Source organism: Pipra filicauda, unplaced genomic scaffold (genome assembly GCF_003945595.2).
Source record: "Pipra filicauda isolate LSUMZ 115617 unplaced genomic scaffold, ASM394559v2 scaffold371_size1224239_pilon, whole genome shotgun sequence".
Classification (NCBI taxonomy): Eukaryota; Metazoa; Chordata; class Aves; order Passeriformes; family Pipridae; genus Pipra; species Pipra filicauda.
In genome coordinates, this window is record NW_024104500.1 from 1,093,387 (window position 1) to 1,115,970 (window position 22,584).

Sequence of the window (22,584 nt, forward strand, 5' to 3'; positions counted from 1 at the left end):
TGTGGAGACAGGCTGGGAGAGCTGGGAATGTTCAGCCTGGAGAGGAGAAGGTTGTGTGGAGACCTCACAGCACCTTCCAGGGTCTGAAGGGGCTACAGGGAAGCTGGAGAGGGGCTGTTCATTGGGAACTGGAGGGACAGGATGAGGGGGAATGGGTTCCCACTGCCAGAGGGCAGGGTTAGATGGGATATTGGGAAGAAACTCTTCCCTGTAAGGGCAGGGGGGCCCTGACCAAGGTTGCCCAGAGAAGCTGTGGCTGCCCCTAGATCCCTGGAAGTGTCCAAGGCCAGGTTGGATGGGGCTTGGAGCAACCTGGGCTAGTGGAAGGTGTCCCTGCCCATGGCAGGGGGTGGAACAAGGAGATCTTTAACATCCCTTCAACCCAAACCATTCAGGGATTCTATGATTCTGTGGGATGGGAGAGGTGGAAACGGACACCTCACCTTTCTGTGTCTCTTGCAGCACTGGCAAGAAGGGCCAGTCAGTAAGGGATTGTTTTATTTTCTTTTTTTAAGTGTAATTTATGCTCCCGCAGATGTTCTTAATTGAAAAAAAAAAAAAAAAAAAACAACATTTACCTTAAACTTAGGTAAAACAGGCTCCTCTATCCTGACAAATGTCCCTTTTGGTTTTTGGCCACACTGGCTGAAGGGAATTTATGAGCTCTTCAGTTGGGTAACTCTGGGGCAGTAAATTGCCCTGTCAGGCTGCTTGGACCAGTTTCCCTCAGAGCAGAGGGAAACCTCTGAGCATGCAGGGGGATGTTTCCAAATTATTCTTTTTCCCAGCAGAGCAAAATCAGCTTAGTTCCCTCTCCCCATTTCCCAGGGATTGCGTGTGATTGCAGGTGGTGGAACACCAGAATGCCTGGCAGGTCCTGGGGGGACTGTGCTGGACCCTCAGATGTTGCAGGGGTGCTCCTGTGATGGCTGAGGGTGCCCCAGGCTCCTTCGTGCTCTGGGAATCACTAAGGTTGGAAAAGACCTCCAAGGTCACCAAGTCCAACCTTTGGCCAAATCCCACCATGCACACTAAATATCATCACTTCTGCCTCTAAAGGCACTGGAACTTTCCTTCCCTTTGCCAGCTGTGGGGATGAAGGGAAGGAGGAGTTGGGTTAGGACTGGATGCCACAAAAAAATCTTGTAGCAGAAATGAGTCAGTTTGTTCTGCAGTTGTCAGGTGTTCACATCCCACTGTGGAGAGGGAAGAGTAAGTGATCCTCTCTGGAAACATGGATTATCACTTGTGCTGCCCCCAACTTTGACAGCTTTGGCTTATTGCAGGGGAGGAAACGTGCTCTGTGCATGGCCTGCACACACAGGAGATCAGGAGTGGAGGGGATTCAGTGGGGCTGCACTGTGGGGAATAGAAAAAAACCCAGCCAATTTTGGACTCAGTGCTTTCCCTGATACTTCTTTTTACTCCTAATGGACCTTAGCTAATAGAAGAAATTACTAAGGTTATTTGTGTAGCCCAGAGAAAAATAACATCTGTGATTTGTATGTCGTGGGTAGAGCTGAAAACTGCCACGGAAACTGGTTTGTGGAGAGGCCCCAGAGCTGACATCCTGTCCTTCCTCCCAGCAGAGAGATTTTGAGAGAAAGCATTGACTGGAAAAGTCAGGAGCAGATGCCAAAACATCAGGGAGGGATTCTTGGTCTGAACATGTGTTGTGCTGTGGCCCAGCTTGACAAACCAGATGCTTGTGAAGCCAAGCCCTCGGATAATCCTAATGCTGGAGGATCTTCAGGTGGTGTCTGAGGGGAATTTTTGTTTGACACTGTTTGATTTGGGTGTTTCAGCGCTGCCCAAATCATTCTGGACTATGTCCTTAGATGGAGGATGGATGCAGACAGCTGGAATGGACACATTAGTTAGAATTTGGCTTTTCCCTTAACACATTTTGTCACATCCAGTGATGTTTTAATCGCCGCTCTCTGAAGAACTACTTAGTTTTCTACAGTTTGCTCATCGTGTTCTTCAAAACCAAAGGTTACCATGTTTCATCCTTGTTCCTCTACTCTCAGAAGAGGCCAGTCATTGCAGCAGAAAACTGTTTAGGTTTGTTCAGTTGGTGTCTCTGTTCTCACACACTGAACCTCCAATTTCGGTGGCAGCCAATTAATTCATGACTGTCCTTATAGGGATGGACATAATTCATATATGCTTTTCCAAGAGCTCCCAGGTTCAAATGCTGACCTGGTTTTTTTCCTCCTCTTAATTAAATTATGGTGTGATGAATAAGGTTATGTAAATGAAACAAAGGGCATCCTGTGAGCAAGGCATTCTCATTTATTTGCCTTTATAAATGACATCTGGGATGATCATGAGAGATTTGCATGTTTTGTTTTCAGAACAGTTGTCAGGAAGTTTCCCCGAATGTTTCATTCCGGTGGAAGTGTTCATTGTAAGACTTGGTAATGAAACCTTTTATCTTGTGGAAATCAATTAAAAGTTAATTAAAATTGTTAATAAGAAAAAGATTACTGTGCTTCTTCCCTGTACTACATCCATGTGCTAAGCAGGGGTGGCTGTGACTTCATCCTGACTGCTCTGTGGATAATTGTCCTTTTAATTGACATCTGTCAGTGGATGGTTGGATCTGCTTAGTTTCCAATCAGTTCTATTTCCTCCATAGAAATAACTGATCCAGACAAAAAAACAACCAAACAAACAAACAAAACCCCACAGGAAACTCCAAAAGTAATCTGAAATACTCCTATAATTGGAAACCAGGAGAACAAATTCTCATGAGACAACATTTTTGTATTAGGTTTATTTGGAAGTAGGGTGCCCTAAAGAAGCACCTCTGAGCAGCCACACAAGCAGTGGTGCTCTGTAGAGCCCTTCCCCAGGTTACCTGCTTTCCCTGGGGGAGCTGTGTTGAGTATGTGCATTAAAACATGGTTCTTCTGCTGTTCCTCCAGGCTACAGATGCAGATGCTGGAGTCAATGGGCAGGTCCATTACAGCCTGGCAAACTTCAACAACCTGTTCAGGATCACGTCCAATGGCAGCATTTACACAGCAGTGAAGCTCAACAGAGAAGTGAGGGACTACTACGAGCTCATCGTTGAGGCCACAGACGGAGCTGCGGATCCCCGTCGCTCCACGCTCACCTTGGCCATCAAGGTGCTGGATATTGATGACAACAGTCCTGTGTTTACCAACGCTTCCTACACCGTCTACGTGCCAGAAAATCTACCCCCAGGCACTGTCTTCCTGAAGATAGAGGTGAGGAAGTTACGGAGTGAAGAAGATGTTGTGTGATTGATTTAACTTGGCAGTGAGAGTGCAGGCGGAGATTGGGAACTGCAGTGTGGGGGAAGTCTTTTTGCCCAGAGAAGCTGTGGCTACCCCATCCCTGGAAGTGTCCAAGGCCAGGTTAGACTGGGCTTGGAGCAACCTGGGCTAGTGGAAAGCGTCCCTGCCCACGGCAGGGAGTGGAATGAGATGGTCTTTTGAAGGTCCCTTCCAACGCAAACAGTTCTGGGATTCCTTGATTCTCTCCCTGGTAGTGGCTGATAGCAGGTGTTCCAGGGAAGAGAACAAGACCAGGCTCATCTTCCATTGCCTCTTTCCCTGAATATTGTCCTTGTCTCCTGTGGCAGGTACCTCTGGCTTTTAGACCCTTCAGTGAATTTGATTCCTTGTGTCTGTGTACATCGAATACAATTAGAGCAATATAACAAAACTGCACTTGTTTGCAGCAGTTTTCTTTTATATATCCTTTAAACCTAGTAGGGGTGTTTTGTGAAAAAGGGCTTTGTTTGGTTTCAAGTCCCTTTGTTTTCCTGCAGGCGAAGGATGTTGATCTGGGCTCGGACGTGAACTATCGGATCCGCACGGAGGAGGCACGACAGTATTTTGCACTGAACAGGCACACGGGCGAGTTGTCCCTGCTGAAATCCTTGGATTATGAGTCATTCTCTGACACAGAAGCCACCTTCACCTTCCTGGTGGAAGCCTTCGACAGCAAGGGCACGATGCCTCCTGGGCTGGCCACCGTCACCGTGAGGGTCAAGGTGAGAGCAGCCACTGCTCACTCAAGAGCATCCTTTCCTGGGGGGTACAAAACACTCTCACAGTCGTCCCAGGAACACCAGAACAACATTAGTGTCTCTGCTGCTCTGCTTTTCACTTGGACAAAGCTACTTTTTCTGCCAGCAGCTTGTTCAGTTAAACTCGCATTTTATAACAGTTATAATTACTTTTCTGTGTGCAATTATGTAGTTAAATATTGGATCACAGGTTTATGAGCTACAAGGAAGACCTGACACATATATAAACATTTTGTCCTTCAGAATCCCCAAAAGGCTGAAACCAGCCCCTAATCTGCAAAAATGACCCAGTCATGTTTCAGGTGCAGCTCTGTCTCTCAGTCAAGTCCTTTTGAGCAGATGCTTGATTTTTGTGAGCTTGGGGAGAGAAGACAGTTTAATTACTTGTAGTTTAGCTAAGGAGCAAAAATTGTAACAGGACCAAAAGCACAGCTCAGAAATGCAAACTCCATCTCCAGCAACTTCAGTGTAAATCCAAGTCTGTGGAAAGAATTCAGCATTTATGAATCAATCTGGGGTTCAGCTTCCTGTGTATCTGCAGGTGCTGTGAACTGCCATATGGTTTTGACTAATTCTGTTTGTCAGTCTCTACTGAGCTCAGAATTATTTTAGGGAAAGTAAATGTCTCAAATTATTTGGTGACAATGCAGGAAGGCTTCTGTGATAGTTCTCTGTCTGCAATATTTCTCAGTTCTGAGATGCAGGTCACCCGTTCCCTAAAAATGCGTGCTCTTCCCTGGCAGGTTCCAAGTCAGTCACAGAAATCAAAGCTTTTACCATCATTCCCTGAGGCTTTTCTGTTGGACTTTTAAGGAGGAAGTTGCTCAAACTTCCTTTTTTTCCTATAAGAAGCCTTTTCCCAGCACACTGAGTTTTTGAAAGAATAAAATGTTTCAGTTGGTTTGGGTGGGTTTGGTGGGTATTTTTAAAGGCACCTGTTTTCAAATAGGATTGTGTTCAGAGCAAGTTGTTGTCTGTGTCATAGGGCTGATGGACAAAGATGAAGGGATCGAGTGTCCCCTCAGCAGGTTTGCAGGTGACACCGAGCTGGGGGTGCAGTGACACACCTGAAGGACGGGGCCATCCAGGGGGACCTGGACAAGCTCGAGCAGCGGCCCCTGGGAATCTCAGGAGGTTTAACAAGGCCAAGTGCTGGTGCTGCCCCTGGGTCAGGAGAACCCCTGGGATCAATCCAGGCTGGGGATGAGCAGATGGAGCAGCCCAGGCAGAAGGCCCTGGGGGTGCTGGTGGGGCAGAGGCTGGACCTGCCCCGGCCCAGAAACCCCCCGTGCCCTGGGCTGATCCCCCAGCGTGGGCAGCAGGGCAGGGGGGGATTCTGCCCCTCTGCCCCTCAGGGGAGACCCTCCTGCAGAGCTGCTCCAGCCCTGGGAACAGCCCAGCAAGGACATGGAGCTGCTGGAGCCAGTCCAGAGGAGGCCCCAAGAGGATCCGAGGGCTGGAGCAGCTCTGCTGGGAGGAAAGGCTGGGAGAGTTGGGATTGTTCAGCCTGGAGAGGAGAAGCTCTGGGGTGACCTAATTGTGACCTTCTGGGGCCTGAAGGGGATGACAAGAAAGATGGAGAGAGACTATTTATAAGAGCCTGGAGTGCCAGGACAAGGGGGAATGGCTTCAAACTGACAGAGTAGGTTTAGATGGGATATTGGGAAAGAATTGTTCCCTGTGAGGGTGGGGAGGCCCTGTCCCAGGTTGCCCAGAGAAGCTGTGGCTGCCCCTGGATCCTTGGAAGTGTCCAAGGCCAGGTTGGACGGGGCTTGGAGCAACCTGGGCTAGTGGGAGGTGTCCCTGCCCATGGCAGGGGTGGAACAAGATGAGCTTTGAGGTCCCTTCCAACCCAGACCATTCTGATTCTGTGACTGTGGTTGATTGTTTTCATTAGTAGTGGGGTTCAGGGAGGAAATCCAGTTCAGCTCTGTGGCCTCAGTAACAGCAGCTTGTGCGCTCTCAGAGCAGGTGGTGTGGGAATAGGGAATTTAAGAAGGGGATTACTAGGATCAAAAAACTGGTTCTTGCTCTCCTGGAAACTCTTCCCACACATGATCAACAAAAAGATTCTTTTGAAAGGCAAGGGAGAAGCTGGAACACCGGGATGGAGGTGGGAGTAATGATTTCAGCAGTAAAAGGTTTTAGACTGGGAACAGAACAGGCTTGGGACAGAGGACAAGCAGCTGATCTTTTAAATGAGAAAGAAAATAAATCAAAGTATTAAGTGAGTGTTGTCAGGTGACAGGCTGACTTTTGCAACAGATGAGTGGACATAATTAAATATTACATATACTGCCGAGATGAAGATGTTACCTCGTTTCCAGACTGCCAGTGACAGGTAGGACAGTGGTATTTTGAGTGGCAGTTGAGAGGACTTGTGAAAAAAAACAGCTTTAATATCTCCTTTTGTTGGGCAGATGTCATTAATGTGTCAGGTGGTAGAAATTATGAACCTTGGTCACAAGAGATGTCTGGCATAGAAAGGGTGGTTTAATTGGAGCTTATAGATGAACTTCCCAGATCCAAAATTTACAGAGGTGGGGAAGAAGGTGGAGATTGCAGTCCAGACCCTGTTCTGTCCCTGTGTGAGATGTGATGCATCCACAAGAGGACACCTTGTGTCACCTGGCTGATCCAGGTGACAGAGTAGCAGGGGGGAGTGCAGAGTCTTGGAAGCCAAGTGAAAGCAATTACAGACCACCCATTCCCTCTCACTCAGCTCATCTCTGGCTCCAGGACCAGGAACTGGATGTGTCTCCTCTTAGCAGTACCTGTGTTTTCACTTCATTTAGAAGCTGGTATTTGATTAATTATTTCATCACATTGTTTGAGACCCCAGATAGGGAATAAACCAAGTGCAGATGCACTGTAGGCTCCGACATAAAAGCCATGCAGTCTTTAATAACACAGAACTGGACTAGAGGAAAGCAGAAGCAAGAATTAAAGCAGTTGTGGGGCCAAGTAGGGAACTTGTGTCACCATTACAGATTCAGCCCCTCTAGTCCTCAGAACATTATTTGTATTATTACTGAGGTCTCCAAGTCCTCTTGGGCTTCCACTGTTCTGTTCACATTTGTCATGTTTCAGAGCCCAGCTCTTTACCCAAAGCACTGTAATTTTTCCTGTGTAATAGGATTCTGTTAACCAACTGTGGACATCTGATGGTGTCATATATCATTTATGGGATATCAGACAGAAAGAGCAGCACACCCATAATCACCCTGCTGTTTGTGGCCAGAGGAGGGGGGAGACACACTGGGATATTCTTCAGACTCCCACTTTCAGCCTTTGGCGTGACAACTTACAAATATTTTGTATTAACCTTCCCTGAACTAGATCGAGGCACAGATTGCAGAGCAGAACAAACACTGCAGGAGAAATAACTTCATCTGGTCCTAGTATTGAAACACAGAACAAACTGGAGAGTTGGGCTGATTCCAAAGGGATGAGGTTCAACCAGGCCAAGGGCCGGGTCCTGCACTTTGGGCACAACAACCCCCTGCAGCCCCACGGGCTGGGGACAGTGGCTGGAGAGCAGCCAGGCAGGAAGGGAGCTGGGAGTGGGGATGGACAGGAAGCTGAACAGGAACCAGTGTGCCCAGGTGGCCAAGAGGGCCAATGGATCCTGGCCTGGATCAGGAACGGTGTGGCAGCAGGAGCAGGGAAGTGATTCTTCCCCTGTACTCAGCACTGGTGAGGCCACCCCTGGAGTGCTGTGTCCAGCTCTGGGCCCTCAGCTCAGGAAGGACATGGAGGGGCTGGAGCAGGTGCAGAGAACAGCAACAAGGCTGGGGAAGGGACTGGAGCACAAGTGCTGTGAGGAGAGGCTGAGGGAGCTGGGGCTGTTCAGCCTGGAGAAGAGGAGGCTCAGGGGAGACCTCCTCACTCTCTGCAACTCCCTGCCAGGAGGGGGGAGCCAGGTGGGGATCGGGCTCTGCTCCCAGGAACCAGCAGTAGGACAAGAGGGCTGGGTCTTCAGCTGTGCCAGGGGAGGTTTAGGTTGGATATTGGGAAGAAATTCTTTCCAAAGAGAGTGCTCAGCCATTGGAATGGGCTGCCCAGGGAAGTGGTGGATTCTCCATCCCTGGAGGTGTTTAAGGACAGACTGGATGTGGCATTAGTGCCATGGGCTGGGAAGTACAATGGGGTTGGATCAAGGGTTGGTCCTGATGATCTTGGCTGATTCTATGATTCTCTGATTCTATGATTCTGTTATTGGCCTCTGCTGCAGCCAAATGGCTCCTTGCATTGTCTGGATGTCTCAGGACTCTGTTCTCAGAGAAAGCCAAAGGTAAAACAGTGAATTCATAGAAGCATTTTGATTGGAAAAGACCTCTAAGACCATGGAGTCAAACCATTATCCAGCACCACTGTGTTCACCACTAAACTGTGCTCCCAAGTGCCCCGTCCACACGTCTTTTGAACACTTCCAGGGATGGGGACTCCACCACTGCCCTGGGCAGCCCCTTCCAATGCTTGGCCACCCTTCTAGTGAAGAAATATTTGCTAATATCCAACCTGAACCTACACTACGCAACTCAAGGGCAGTGTAGGTTGCTCCTGTCCCTTGTTCCCTGGGAGCAGAGCCCGATCCCACTGACTCCAGCCTCCTGTCAGGGAGTTGCAGAGAGCAATAATTGTTGCATCCATTCTAATATTGCCAAGGAGGAACAGTATAAATGGCATTAATTTCTTCTTGCCACCTCAAACAGACTGAAATTTCTCTTTTTTTCCCCAGTTCTCAGATTCCTTTGGCTGCTTCCATAACTTTTCCCCTTGACTGGAGGCAGCAGCAAGTCCCAGTGTGTCTGGGAGGGCTGAATCACTTGCTCTGAGTTGCCACACGGACACACGTCCCCTCCCAATACAACTGATTCCCAGTGTTAGGAAAGGCAAAATCATGGCAGTTCAAATGGTGTGCCTGTTGTTAGGATTTAGCTTTTGGAAACACTGTGGTAATAGGGCTTAAGAACCAGGACCAACCTCTTCCCAGTGTGTGTTGCTCTTTAGTGAATAATGTGTTCCTAAACACATATTATAAGTATTTCTGTATCTTGGGGCCTCTGAGGTACCTGCATATTTTATGCTGTGTCCTCCTCTTAATATTACCAGCGTTATTTTTGTATTACTTTGTCTCTTCCTTGTTATAATTGCCTTTTCTTCTCCTTCTGTGTTCCAGGATTGGCTTGCTCTTTAGTTTTTCAAGGGGAATGTGGAGTGCAATGAAGCCATTGCCTCAGGTTAAGGATTCCAAGTGATAGAGCAACAAGAATAGATAAAACCAGACCTCTCGTTTTCTAGCAATGCCATACTACAAGACTGCCCTCAAATGAGGGCTGGAGGAGTGGGCAGAGAGGTGACTGAGAACCAGCTGAACAGCAGATCCCAGGGGGTCCCAATCACTGGCACAGGGTCTGGTTGGAGGCCTGTCACTGGGGGTGTCCCCAGGGTTCAGAGCTGGGCACTGGGGGGCACCAGGAAGAGCGTTGGCAGCAGGGCAGGGAGGGGATCCTGCCCCTCTGGCCAGCCCTGGGCAGGCACATCTGCAGGGCTGGGCCCAGCTCGGGCTCCTCAGCACAGCAGGGCCAGGGAGCTCCTGGAGCGGGGCCAGCGCAGGCTGCGGAGATGCCCAAGGGATGGAGCAGCTCTGGGAGCAGCAAAGGCTGAGGGAGCTGGGGCTGTTCAGCCTCCAGAGCAGAGCCTGAGAGGGGCCCTCAGCCATGTCTGGAGGGGCTGCAGGGAGGGGGCAGAGGATGGAGCAGGCTCTGCTCGGGGGGGCCCAGCAATGGCCCAGGAGGAACGGGCAGGAACTGATGGCCAGGAAGTTGCAGCTGGACAGGAGGAAGAACTTGTTGGTTGGGCAGTGCCCCAGCCCTGAAGAGAGAGCAGAGAGGGGGTGGAGTGTCCTCCCTGGGGCTATTCCAGAGCTGTCTGGACACACTCCTGTGCCCTGTGCTCTGGGCTGGCCCTGCTGGAGCAGGGAGGTGGCACCAGATCCCCACTGTGGTCCCTTCCAGCCTGACCCATCCTGGGACTCCTGCTGTGACATAATCCCAGTTATCAACATTCTGCAATGTATTTCCAGATCTAGTTATCACTAGGAGAGGATGGGAGAAGAGGGATGCACAGGTCAGCATTAGGAATAGGGAGGGACACTTTGGTTCAAACCCTGCTCCACCAGGTGTGTAAATATGTGCAGTGCCACTGCTTTCTCCTCCTGCAGGAATTTAACCTGAAATTCAGTTAATTCATGTTTCCAAGAGCAGGTGAGCAGTGATACATCACTGCTCCTTTATGTGAGATTTCATTCCAAAAAAAATGGAGAATTTCTGCCAGAACTTACATAGACCGTGAAGGACACATGGAAGATAAAAGACATTAGTGAACCAGTTAAGGTCAAACACATGTTTTGACATGTTTCTAGTGTTTCTAAAATAGAATTTGTTATATTTTTTCATTAAATTTCCACCCATGAAGTTAATCCTGCTTTCTAACACGTAACAAACATCTTTTCCCATTTAAAGAACAGCAGAGCAATCCAGCACAGCAGCAGCACAAAACTTACAGGGAGGTTAAAAAAAGGATCTGTATTACCTCCAAAATTTATCTCATTTGTAGTGGAATTAATGGAATAACAACCATGGTGTTGGTCTGCGGTGCCTGTAAACAGATTTATTTCTTTTCTTCCATCTCAACTGATCAGTTCAATCATCTGACAGTCATTTATTGCCTCGTATATTCCATCATGAATATTATCCCCTAATTTATATGATGAGCTATTTTAGGGCTTGCTGAGCACTGAATGTGAAAGAGATGCATTCAGACCATGTGAGGTGTAACAAGGTTCTGTTTTGGATGTCTTCAGACAAGAATCCTGTGTAAAGCAGCACCAATCAAAGACAGAATTCAAGGGGCCACTTCATACTTTTTGTCCTATCGTCACAAAGATTTTGAACTTGAAAATATGAAGGTGTGTGTTAGTTCTGAGAGGCCAAGAAAATAAGGACAGATGGGAAGAAACTGGGAAGGCACTTCTTGATACTCTGATATCTGGTGAAATCAGGTATTTCAGGGAGTCATAGAGTGGTTTGAGTTGGGAGGGACCTTAAAGCTCAGCCATTCCCACCCCCTGCCATGGGCAGGGACACCTCCCACTAGCCCAAGTTGCTCCAAGCCCAGTCCAACCTGCCCTTGGACACTTCCAGGGATCCAGGGGCAGCCACAGCTTCTCTGGGCAACCTGTGCCAGGGTGTCATGGTATGGAAGCCATTTAAGGGAAGAGGAAAAGATAATTTTCTCATACAGGAAATAGAGTTGAATAACATTTGATTTCCATTCAGAAAAAAAATAAACTCTCCTGTGAGAGAGTTGTTTTCTGAAGTCACAGCTCAGATTTTCAATGGTTTCCATGCTGGGTCTGTCACTCCACATCCAGAGGCTTTGCTTCTGAAGAACTTTAAAACTTATTTTCATGCTATCATTTCTAATAGCATAGGGAATTTGCATTTTAATATTTAATAGGCAATTCTTGCTGTTCTGACTAAGGTGCTTATTATGAAGGCTTTACTTCCCACTTCCACAGAATCCCAGGATGGGTCAGGCTGGAAGGGACCACAGTGGGGATCTGGTCCCACCTCCCTGCTCCAGAGCACAGGGCACAGGAATGTGTCCAGACAGCTCTGGAATAGCCCCAGGGAGGACACTCCACCCCCTCTCTGCTCTCTCTTCAGGGCTGGGGCACTGCCCAGCCAACAAGTTCTTCCTCCTGTCCAGCTGGAACTTCCTGGCCATCAGTTCCTGCCCGTTCCTCTTGTCTTACTTCCTGTTTTTTTGTGGGTTTTTTTTCATGAACTGGCATTTAACAGATGGGGAAACTGAAAACTAATGGGAGAGATTAATGGGAAATTAAGGGGAGAGATTGGTGTCTGGGGTCTGTCCAGGGAGTGCAGCCTGGAGCAAAAGAGGAAGGGGCTGAAAACTGGTGTCCTGTGGCATCACTGGAGCAGGACTCAAATGGGATCCTGGGCCCAGGGCAGGTGTTGGGGCTCCAGGTGAGGCTGGTCCAGGCTGTTAAGGGCTGGACCTTAAGACCATGAAATCTTGTAGCTTTTAGGGGGTTTTCATTGTCCTTATTTAGTAAGAAAATACCTTGGATTTTTGTTTTTTTAAATAAGGTGTTGAATGACAACTTCCTGTGGTTAAAGAACACACCAGAGGAGTTGGGATTTTCAAGCACACAAACCACCCCTTCGCTTTCCCCAAAAGAGAGTTTCCCACTTATAGTAGAGGAATGTGAAATATGCCCTTGGAAGCCCCCACACAGCAGGGAATTATTAAACACCTGGAGGCAGCTCAGGTGGGAAGGCACCAGCTCTGGGAATGTGCACATGGACTGAAGTGGCAGATGTTCAAAACCAAAAATGACAGCGGGAAATTACAGATCCAGATCTGGAGCTGTGGGAAAAGACTGGGGAATTTCCGTGTGTGACACGAAGGAAACCTTTTCACTTTCTCCCTTTGTGGGATTGAACATGAGTGGAAGAGGAGATGGCTTGAAAAGTACATTTCTTTTCCTATTTATTAGACTTCTCATAAAAGCCAGCAGACTGCAAAAGGAGCTGGAAAGGCTTAATGTGCATTTATTAGCTCAGACACTGGTTTTTATAGCAATGGAATACTGATTTCCACTTTGACTAGAAACCTTGGTATCAGCACAGTCCTAAAGTTGTAGGAAAAACACATGGATGTAGTTACAAAGGTTTCCTGTGAGTATTTACGCTGCAAAAATTATAGCATTTAAGAAGCTGACAAACTTAAGAAGTGATTTTTCTTTTTCCAACAGGTCAGAAATAGGAGACTCAAACATTTCCTGAGACTTTTAGGATTTTTTCATGGAATCATGGGATGGTTGGGGCTGGAAGGGACCTTAGAGATCATCTAGTTTATGGTCATTTCTGCTTAACAGTTGAGGAGAGAGGCAAGAGGAAAGGGAAGCTTTGGGGTAAATGATGTTTTCCCAAATGGGCACCTTTGCACAGGTTGGTGATGGTAAAAATCACCTGAACGGTGGGATTCTCTTAATGTTCTGGATAAATCAACAGGAGTGTGGGTTTGGTGTTCTTTGAGAGGAATTTGTCCCTCTGGAACTGTTCAGCAGATAAACAATTCTATTTTGCTGTTGCAGAATTACAGCTATTTTAATAAATAATCAAGCCTTGAGTAGAACTAGGGCCCAACCTACAAAAAAAAGGCAGGAATTTAAAAATCACACTGATTTTAGAAGCTGCTAAAGAACCCCTCAAAACCTGGATGAGTAGATGTAGAAAAGTATAACCCTGTTTTAGCAAGAAGGAAATCAGTGAGGGTGAACCAGGTTGTTTTTTGGGGGATCTTGGGAAGGAGAGGCTTCATTCCCATTTGGAAGGGCTGCCATCTAGTGCACTGCAGGTGCTGGCAGGAGGTTTAACAGGGTTCCTTTGGATAAAAGGGCATTTGCACTAGTTATTAGGCCTGAGATAGCTATAGAGACATACACATAAATATACATATGTATATATATGCATATATATATGTACAGACACACACACATATATATACATATATATATATCAAATATATTGGAGTATCACCCAGAGTTGCTTCTGTCGGTGTGGAGGCTAAAAACAAACTCCAGCTTTTACTCTTTCATTTGCCTCTTATAAAACAAGATTTCTACCAAACCACTTCTTCAAATTAAAGTTTGTTCTTATTTAGAAAGTCTTCAGGTTCGTGGTAATATTCAAATCAGACGAGTCTGTCACTCAGGTAACATTATTAATAATATTAATTATTACTAACAAACGTGAGTTATTAATTGGAAGGTGTAACCTGGCCTAGTGGGAGGTGTCCCTGCCCATGGCAGGGGGTGGAATGAGATGGGCTTTAAGGTCCCTTCCAGCCCAAAGCGTTGTATGATTCCATGTAACAGCTGTAGGCAGAGATTTGAATCCAAGGTGTGTGTTTCCAGAGCAGGGAATGAGAAGGAAGAGGGAATTACTTCACCCAGGCATTAAAAGCTTACATTCTTAACTTAGCATAAAAGGCCTCCCTGTGTCCTCATAAATCAAAAATATCTGAATGTCCCTGAAGTCCTCCGAAGCTTCCAAGTCCATTTTATGCTGAGAATGCTGTGCTGGAGGGATTTTTCTTCTGCTTTAGCTCTGGATTGCCCTCCCCACATGTCCAGGAGCACCTGGTTTAGTATTAGTGCATTACAGCAAGTGACTGGCTTAATGATTTTTAAATTACATATTGATTTCCCCCTTAATACCTTTCCTCCCCCCTGCTTTGTTTCCCCTCTCTGGCATTCCGTGGTGACAGTCTCAGTTCACAACATTTTTGTTCAGCATTTTAATACTCTTTGCAGAGAGGTCAGTATTTGTTCTCCTACCAACCTTTTTGCCAAATAACAACCCTTTAAATCTTGGGAATGAGCTGTTCCCTCTTCAGAGCGTAAGGAAAGTGCTTGGGAAGGGGGATCATTCACACAGCTGACTAACAAATGAGTTGGCATCAAGAATATGTCTTAGTTTGCTTTTGGAGGTGCTGATGTGGATTCTCAAGACCAGCAGAATTTGAGCATCTCTCCCATCCCGGGCTTGATCCTTGATCTTTGGGCAAGGGAGGGAAGTCAGGGTGTGTCGTGGCCTGTTTGGTGTGTTGCCCTGTGTGAACATGGTGAAACAAAACCAAAGAAGGGGCAGATAAAGAGCATCTGTGGTGGGGAGACAGCTTTGGGGGTGTTATGCTTTGACTTTCCCTCTGTTTTGTAAATAAATATGTATTAAAAATGTAATAAATCAACAGTTAGATAAGCAGTGACACAAAGGCTGGTTTATATCTATCTCTAAGTATTTGGCTGCTCTTACCTGACTGTCAGAATACACAGCCCAGGTGTTTGAAAGGGAGATATATGGAGAATCCATTACCTAGATTTCCCATTTACATAGTTTGGTGCGTGTCTGAGGGTTAACAGGAGCCTGGATTTAAGTGGATAGGAGCCTGGATTTATGTGGCTGAAGCAGTGAACTGTGGAAGGTTGTAAGATGCTGCAGTTTGGCCACAGGAGCACGGGGAGGATTGTGCCTCAGATTTAAAAGGTGATTTCATGACTTCTTACCACCACTTTGGGGAAGGTTTACTACCCTATTCCTTAACCTGTGCTTAGGGATGGCACTGGTGCTGCATCCATTTCAGTGCCAAGGCAGGTTTAGAGGTGTTTTAAGCAAAAGCCATGAGGTGTAGAGTGAACTTCAGTTATTAACCCGTGCAAATGTCTTTGGTGGTTGTAACAGAAGCCCAGTACTTGCTCCAAGTGTTATATTTTTGCCCCAAAGTCTTCCTGTGATGAAAACCTGAAAACTGTGTCTCTGCACCTGTCCACCATGAAGTCCACTTTGATGGCAAAAATTGGATTGGAGATCTTGGAGAGAGATTATTTCCAAGGGCCTGGAGGGACAGGACAAGGGGGAATGGCTTCAAACCAACAGAGAAGGTTTAGATGGGATATTGGGAAGAAACTCTTCCCTGGGAGGGTGGGGAGGCCCTGGCACAGGTTGCCCAGAGAAGCTGTGGCTGCCCCTGGATCCCTGGAAGTGTCCAAGGCCAGGTTGGACGGGGCTTGGAGCAACCTGGGCTAGTGGGAGGTATCCCTGCCCGTGGCAGGGGATGGGGTGAGATGAGCTTTAAGGTCCCTTCCAACCCAAACCATTCCGTGATTCTTTGACTACAGGGGCACAGGATTTGGGGTGAAATGGAGTGGATCTTGACCTCTTGAGCTACTCACAGAACATACCATGTGCTTTCTTTCTATACTCTAAGAAAATCAGATTTGGGCTGTGTTCCATCCTCAGTGATGGTGCTTTGTGCCCAAAAATCAGTAGTTTCTTTTCGTGACCTTTTTGGTACCTTAAGTGCCCATAATATGTAAAAAGGAATTATACCAGTTGAAGGAGATGATAATATAAGAATTTCTCCTTCTCACCTCTGAAACCAGACTTTATTAGAATAAAAAAAGCATTACAGCCAAAAAACTCCCATTTCCATGTCATCTGCAATGTTTCACATGTTAAGCCTTCTGCCTGCAAAAATTCCCTTTGTGCTTCCAGCACTTACTCCTCGTGGACATTTGGGATGAGCACGGGAGATCCTGGTCTCTCTGAGGGGCACTTACTGCAGCTGCATAGCAGAGACCTGGGATGGTTCTTCTGGGGAGCTTTTATTTTGTTAAAAGTGGAAACGTTTAAGCTCAAACTCTGCTATAAAAAGAATTAGTGGCTGCTTTAGGATTCTGGAGAGATGAGCCAGGAAGAAAAGCACGTGAGGCTCTTCTGGGTAGTTATGACTGAGGCATTTAGTGCCTGTTGGGTCGTCTCAGTTAAGTTTTATGCATGACTGTGCCTCATAAATGTTGTCTTAGAGGAAGGATAAGTTAGAGAGGCAGAAGACTTTCTGTGTCCTACTTTATGCTTTGCTTTGTATTCCTTTGTATTTGGTACTGATCTGTGTATCTTGAAAAAATAGGTGTGTTAAGCAGGATGACTTCCTCATTTTCACTAGCAGAGGATGTAGTGTATCATCTAGCAACAGGATTATGCTTCCCAATACCTCAAGTCACCAATTTTCAGGCTCTAAGGCCCACATAAAGGTATTCAAAGATAACAAAAGCATCCCAGGGTGAATTTCCCCACCCCCAGGGAGCAAAAAGCAGAGGGTGACCTCTTGTTCTTGGCCCAAGAAAAAGGATGGCTGTGGGTTTGCAGGTGCACAGAGAGGGGTGGATCCAAAACACAGGGATAAATACAGATAAAAGGCTGTATTTCAGAAACTTCACCTGCTCCAGGGAGGTAATTCTAAGCGTGCAAATCATGGGAGCAAGACACAAAAAACCCGAAGTTATCATGAGAGTGTTATTGGGTCGTTATCCCCGATGGAGAATTCATGGAATCCCAGACTGGTTTGGGTTGGAAGAGACCTTAAAGCTCATTTTATCCCACCCCCTGCCATGGGCAGGGACACCTCCCACCTCCCAGCGTTGCTCCACGTTGCTCCAAGCCCTGTCCAACCTGGCCTTGGACACTTCTTGCAGTGGGAATGGTCTGTATGGTGTCAGTTCCTTTGCCACAAAAACATATTGCTCCAGAGTGAATTTTCTGGGAGCAGAATGGAGCAAAGCTTCTTTCCCAAACACCATGTCCCTTTGAAGAGTCGGGAGAAACAAGATTGATTATGTAAACTAGACCTGGGTATTAAATTCTCAGATGAAGTAAGTTATTTTCTCACAAACAGGTCAAGAAACGAAAATTATAAGATCCAATGCCTGTAATTCTGTGCAGGAATGCTCGTGTTTGAATTTGGATGTTTTTCAAAAATGTTTTCATTTGAATGCTCTCCTAGTTAAATTGCCTGGGAGTGGCTTTTTAATGTAATGATCCAGTTGTCTTTGAAAATCTGAAACTCGGAGAAAAGGCTTTTCCAGTGCCTTTTGAAGACTTGGATCACAGACCTTTCACCAAACACAAGGCATGAATTTTTCGGGCATTTATTACCTGGATTTCTGACGGCCATTTTTGACATGCAGCTGTTCATTATGCTGTTGTACCCTCTGATGAGGTCTGGGTGAATGTTCTAAAGGACTGTGTAATATAATGTTTAGCCAGTATCAGCACACTGAATTTGCAGTGTGCAGAGCTCTGACAACAGGTCAGAGCATCGTTGCAGGAACTTTGTGTACCTGGAGTCACAGATTTTTAATAACCTGTGACGCTGGTTGAGCTCCAGGGTCAACTCGTCACTGAGAGCCACGAGCATCCAACAGTGGCATCTCCTGTGGTGCCAGCCTGGGCATTCCCACATGGCCTGGGGTTTGGATGAGGGTGCATCTGTCCCACAGGGATGTGCCCATGGATGTCTATATACACATATAGCTGTGCACACGTCTATAGGGGGGAAAATACAGTGAAATTGGGTCTTCGAAGCTTCTTGTCATCATGATACACATCAGTCCAAAGAGCACCAGCCTGGGCTCTCCTGGGGTGTGGATGCTAATCTGACATTCTATTTCCTCTTGATTTATTGCATATTGGAGGTAACCAACACCATCAAACAACAGCAGCTTGTTCCTTTTGGAACATGAGCAGAGCCCACTGCTGGAGGAGCAGGTGGGGTGGAATTCTCTCTTCTGTTCACTTGTGAGACTGTGTTTTCCTGCAGAATTTCCTTCAGTTGAGCTCTGACAGAAATATTTCTGGTGAATCTTTGGCTCCTTCCCCTTGGGTGCCAGTTTTGTGTGCTGGCAGTGGCACTGGGAGAGCCTGGGAATGGCAGATTTCCCGAGGAGGGAGTGGGGAGAGTTCGACAAAACCACTTGTGAATGCGTCTGTAATTTTGTTTGAACTTCAGAACTAAACTCTTGATTGTGTTTTGCAGGATATGAATGATCACTTGTCAATTGTGTTTTGCAGGATATGAATGATTACTCACCAGTGTTCAGCCAGAAGCTCTACAGGGGGATGGTTGCTCCCGATGCCATCAAGGGCACCGTTATCACCACGGTTTCAGCTGAGGATCAGGATCCCCCGGTAAGCAAAAAGGGCCTGTTAATACCCTACACCCAGGAGGGGAAAAACTTCAGCTCTCCTTAGTGCCTGTACTTTCATCCACCAAGATGATGATGAGGAGTTTCAGAGGAGCAACTCCCACATTTGCTCTGTGTCAACCTCTCCTTTGTCGTCCTGGACAGAGGCTGCGTTTACAAGGCCGGTTCCTGAAGCTGGAAAATCACTGATAAAGCTCCCAGGGAGATTTTTGGAAAGCTCTCTATCCGACTTCACAGCGTAGATGAATAAGGGAATAAGCAGGAAGGGAGGATGTGCCTGTCCTTAGGACAGTTCTGCAGCTCAAAGATGAAACAAACCACAGCTTTGTAAGGTTGTCGCTGTCTTGATTTCACAGTCACCGAGCATTTCCAGTCTGAGCCACCCAGGGCTGTGTGGAACACACACCTCACCAACCAGCCCGTTCCACGTGCAGGATTTGAGCCCAGGGCACTCATTTTGGGGATAAAGTTTGTTTCTGTCACTGGCTTTTGTTGCTGTTCCCTGGTGGAGCTGTGGATTGACAGGACTGGGCACACATTCCTGACTTGTTGGCTGTTCTGAAGGGGAATAGCAATCCTTGGAATCAGAGGGTGATGAACATCAGTGACCAGATGATCCACTGAGGACAAGAAAAGCCAAAGCTGTTCTGCCAGCCAGGTTTAATTTTTAATTGCTAGTGTTTGGCATATTAAGGAGAATAAGCCTGAGGGAGAATGTGCCATGCACATTAAAAGCTGGTGGCAGTGCTCTGACATAAATCAGCTAAATATGCTCTGTGGTGAGTTCTTTGCCACCCAGGGGCAGGAATGCCAGAGCAGAGTTTCTGGAAGGACAGCCCTGCTACCCCAAACACACGGAGGCAGCAAATTCCCTGCAGGTCATCCCTGTCAGTGGGGGATTCCTCACCTGGGAGGCACTTGAGGTTGTTTAGAACAGCTGAAGATCTGGAGTATTGTTTGTTTAAAGTGTAGGAAAGCCAGTAACATCATCAAGTAGGCAATTAATAGTGGCTAATTAATAGTAGTTAGCAATTAATAGTGCTACAGGGTATTTAAGGCCAGGCAGCAGAGGACAGAGGCAGTAAGGGAGCAGTAAACAAAAAATACTGGGCAGAGGGGTCCCTTGATGGCCAGTCTTGGACCATTTTGGTGGTGGTGCCTGACTTTGAGGGGAGAAAACAGAAAGGTGATGGAGTTTCCTGCTCTCCTTCCTCCGTATCCTGTTTTGTTCATCTTAGAATTGTAGAACCACAGAATGGTTTTGGTCAGAAGGGACCTTAAAGCTCATCTGGGTCTACCCCCTGCCATGAGCAGGGACACCTTCCACTAGCCCAGGTTGCTCCAAGCCCTGGCCAACCTGGTCAGTCTTGGTAGGAAAAGCCTTTCCATGGGATGCTAAGGGGCCTGTGCTCCCTTTCTCTCCACTGGTGGAAGGATTAAACCTTTAGCTCTATTTCCATGTAAAATATCCTCGCTCCAGGGAAGGAGGTTGGCCAGAGTTCCTGACAAACTTGAGGTGTATCTGCAGGTGTTGGGAGTCTTAAAAGCCTGGAAGTTGCTATAAAGGTGACAAGCTGCAGCACCTGTGAGGATTTGCTGTGGCTGCCCCATCCCTGGAAGTGTCCAAGGCCAGGTTGGACGGGGCTTGGAGCAACCTGGGCTAGTGGGAGGTGTCCCTGCCCATGGCAGGGGTGGGACCGGCCTTGGACACTTCAGGGATGGGGATTTGCTCTTGGCAAGTTTATCCAACTGTCCTGTGAGAAAATCCTGCGGAAAAGGATGTTAAGGATCAATAAAACCAGGCAAGAAGATGAATTTCTAGGCCATGGAAATTACAACATAAGTGGGGATAGAAAGTAAATAGTTGTTCTTTGGGGTTAGGAAGCTGGTTTTAAGTTGGTTTTTTTGTGCAGCTTTTATTTAACATTATCTGTTGCTTTACAACAAGAGATTTTGGGTTCTATTTGCCCATTCTGATAGAAGCTCCATTTTAAAATCCTTGGATTTAACATGTCTAAATTTTGAAGACTGAGTTCTTGGAGGAAACAAAATATTCTGAAATGGATGAATGTATATTTATAATTCTTAGTCCTGTGCAATCAGCATTTTCAATACAAAGTTACTTCGCTTTTTCATTTTAAACCTCTTTCCTCTTCTATATTTCTCTCACTATCACATGAACACTTGTTGCATTTGTTTGAGTTTTATGAAGATTTAAAAACGAAGCTGCCCTGAAGCATTTAATGAAAGCAATAGCCATAAAAGTCAGCCAGCTATGGAGGAAAGCTTTTAAAGCAGGTTTTCAGAGGGTTTTTTATTTCAAACTAATGGCTGATAGTTTTGTCTCTCATCTTTTTTATTTTAAAAGTAAGAATTATCGGGCATAAACAGCTTTGTTTCTTTTTCTGCCTGAGCCAACCTGTTTAGATGCTTTGTGCTCCTGGAAAATCTGTTTATTTGGAGCTGGCTTTGACATTAAATGGTGTCACAAAGTATTTGATATGAACTCACCAGAAATTGGTTTTAAAAACACACAGCCTTTCTCTGTTCACCAAAGGACCTTCCTCTAAACTTGCCTTAAGGGATAGAATATTTTTAGCTATCATCAATATTTTACTTCTGTGGTTTGGGTTTTTTTTAACCTATTGGAATCTTATTTGCAGAGCACTAATACATCTATTTTATCAGTTCAGGAAAAGAAATAGTTGTCTATTAAAAAAATAATTGTGGCTTTAAAGCACACCTGATTATCAGGGCAGGTCTAATAAGAGCCTCACTAATTTGAGGTATCCAAGCCTGATTTTTTTCACTCGTTATTTTGCAAGCAATGTAATTTATTCCCATATCCACATTAAACTCAGCCCAGGATAAAAATCCAGCCAGATTTTTCCATCATCTGCAATAAAAGCTTTTCAGAACTAATCAGCTCTTCAGAGACTCCCACTGTCTTAGTAAATCCCAGCTTGGCTCCTCATTGTCAAATTAACATGGATGCTGTGAGAATCCAAGTGGAAATGCTCAGCACCTGCACGGGATTGCTCTGCAGCCAAGGCAAATCAGAATTTTCCAAGAGCAGAAGAGCAGGTTTGGGGTAAGAAGGACGTGGGAATGTTGTCAGTGGAGGTTGGCTCTTCATTTCAAACAAGCAAATAGTAATTTAGGTGAAAGATAAGAGGGTGAAAAACACCTGGGATGTAATTTCCTGTGTGGATTTCCTAAATTATTTAGAAACCTACTGCATATGGAGGTGTGGAAGTGTCACAATGACTATGATGTGCTTTCAGGAAGTCAGAAGGGGTGAGAGCCAGGTTTTACTCTTCAATTGCTCTTAAATTAATCTTTACTCTTAAATTAATCCAACAATTAATCCTCATTTATTGGAGCTGTAGATGAAAAGTTCTCTTGGTTTTATTTAAAACAACTCCCCCCATCAAATCTCCCATTGTTTGCAACTGTGTATCTTCCATGTCTGAATGAGTATCTGAGGGAACAAATGAGTGTCTGAGGATGAAGAGGTGTGATTTTTTTTTTATTTAATTGGTGCCTAAAACCTTGAGCCATCATTAGAATGCAACTGTTGATAATAGGATTGGTTTGTTTGAAAAAAACACCCATGGATTTCTGGTTATTATTAACACTTAAAACAGAAATAATCTGTGCTGGATTCAAATGTTTCCTGGTAGGTATTTTGTTGTTTTTATTTTGACCTGTGGATTTCAAAGTGGTCAAAAACTCTTGGCCTGAAGGCATAAGAGACCTCTGATAGTTATTCCTTCAGGTCCTTGCTGAAATGTCAATTAAAACATAGAAACCAATGCTTTTCACTAAAGGCCAGAGCAAGATTTGCAGGGCTGTCTTTGAGAAATGTCAGTCTAAATTCTTA

At 46.0% G+C, this 22,584-nt stretch overlaps 1 protein-coding gene across 3 annotated transcripts in view; it reads left to right on the forward strand.

Moving 5' to 3' along the window:
- The window catches only part of PCDH15 (protocadherin related 15), a 692,202-nt gene that overhangs the window by 580,707 nt on the left and 88,911 nt on the right, over positions 1 to 22,584 (forward strand). For all 3 annotated transcript variants that reach the window (XM_039384770.1, XM_039384768.1, XM_039384769.1), the window contains 3 exons: positions 2,931 to 3,236; positions 3,803 to 4,027; positions 18,568 to 18,684. In XM_039384770.1, coding sequence (XP_039240704.1) covers positions 2,931 to 3,236; positions 3,803 to 4,027; positions 18,568 to 18,684 — 648 coding nt within the window. The remainder of the gene's footprint in view (positions 1 to 2,930; positions 3,237 to 3,802; positions 4,028 to 18,567; positions 18,685 to 22,584) is intronic.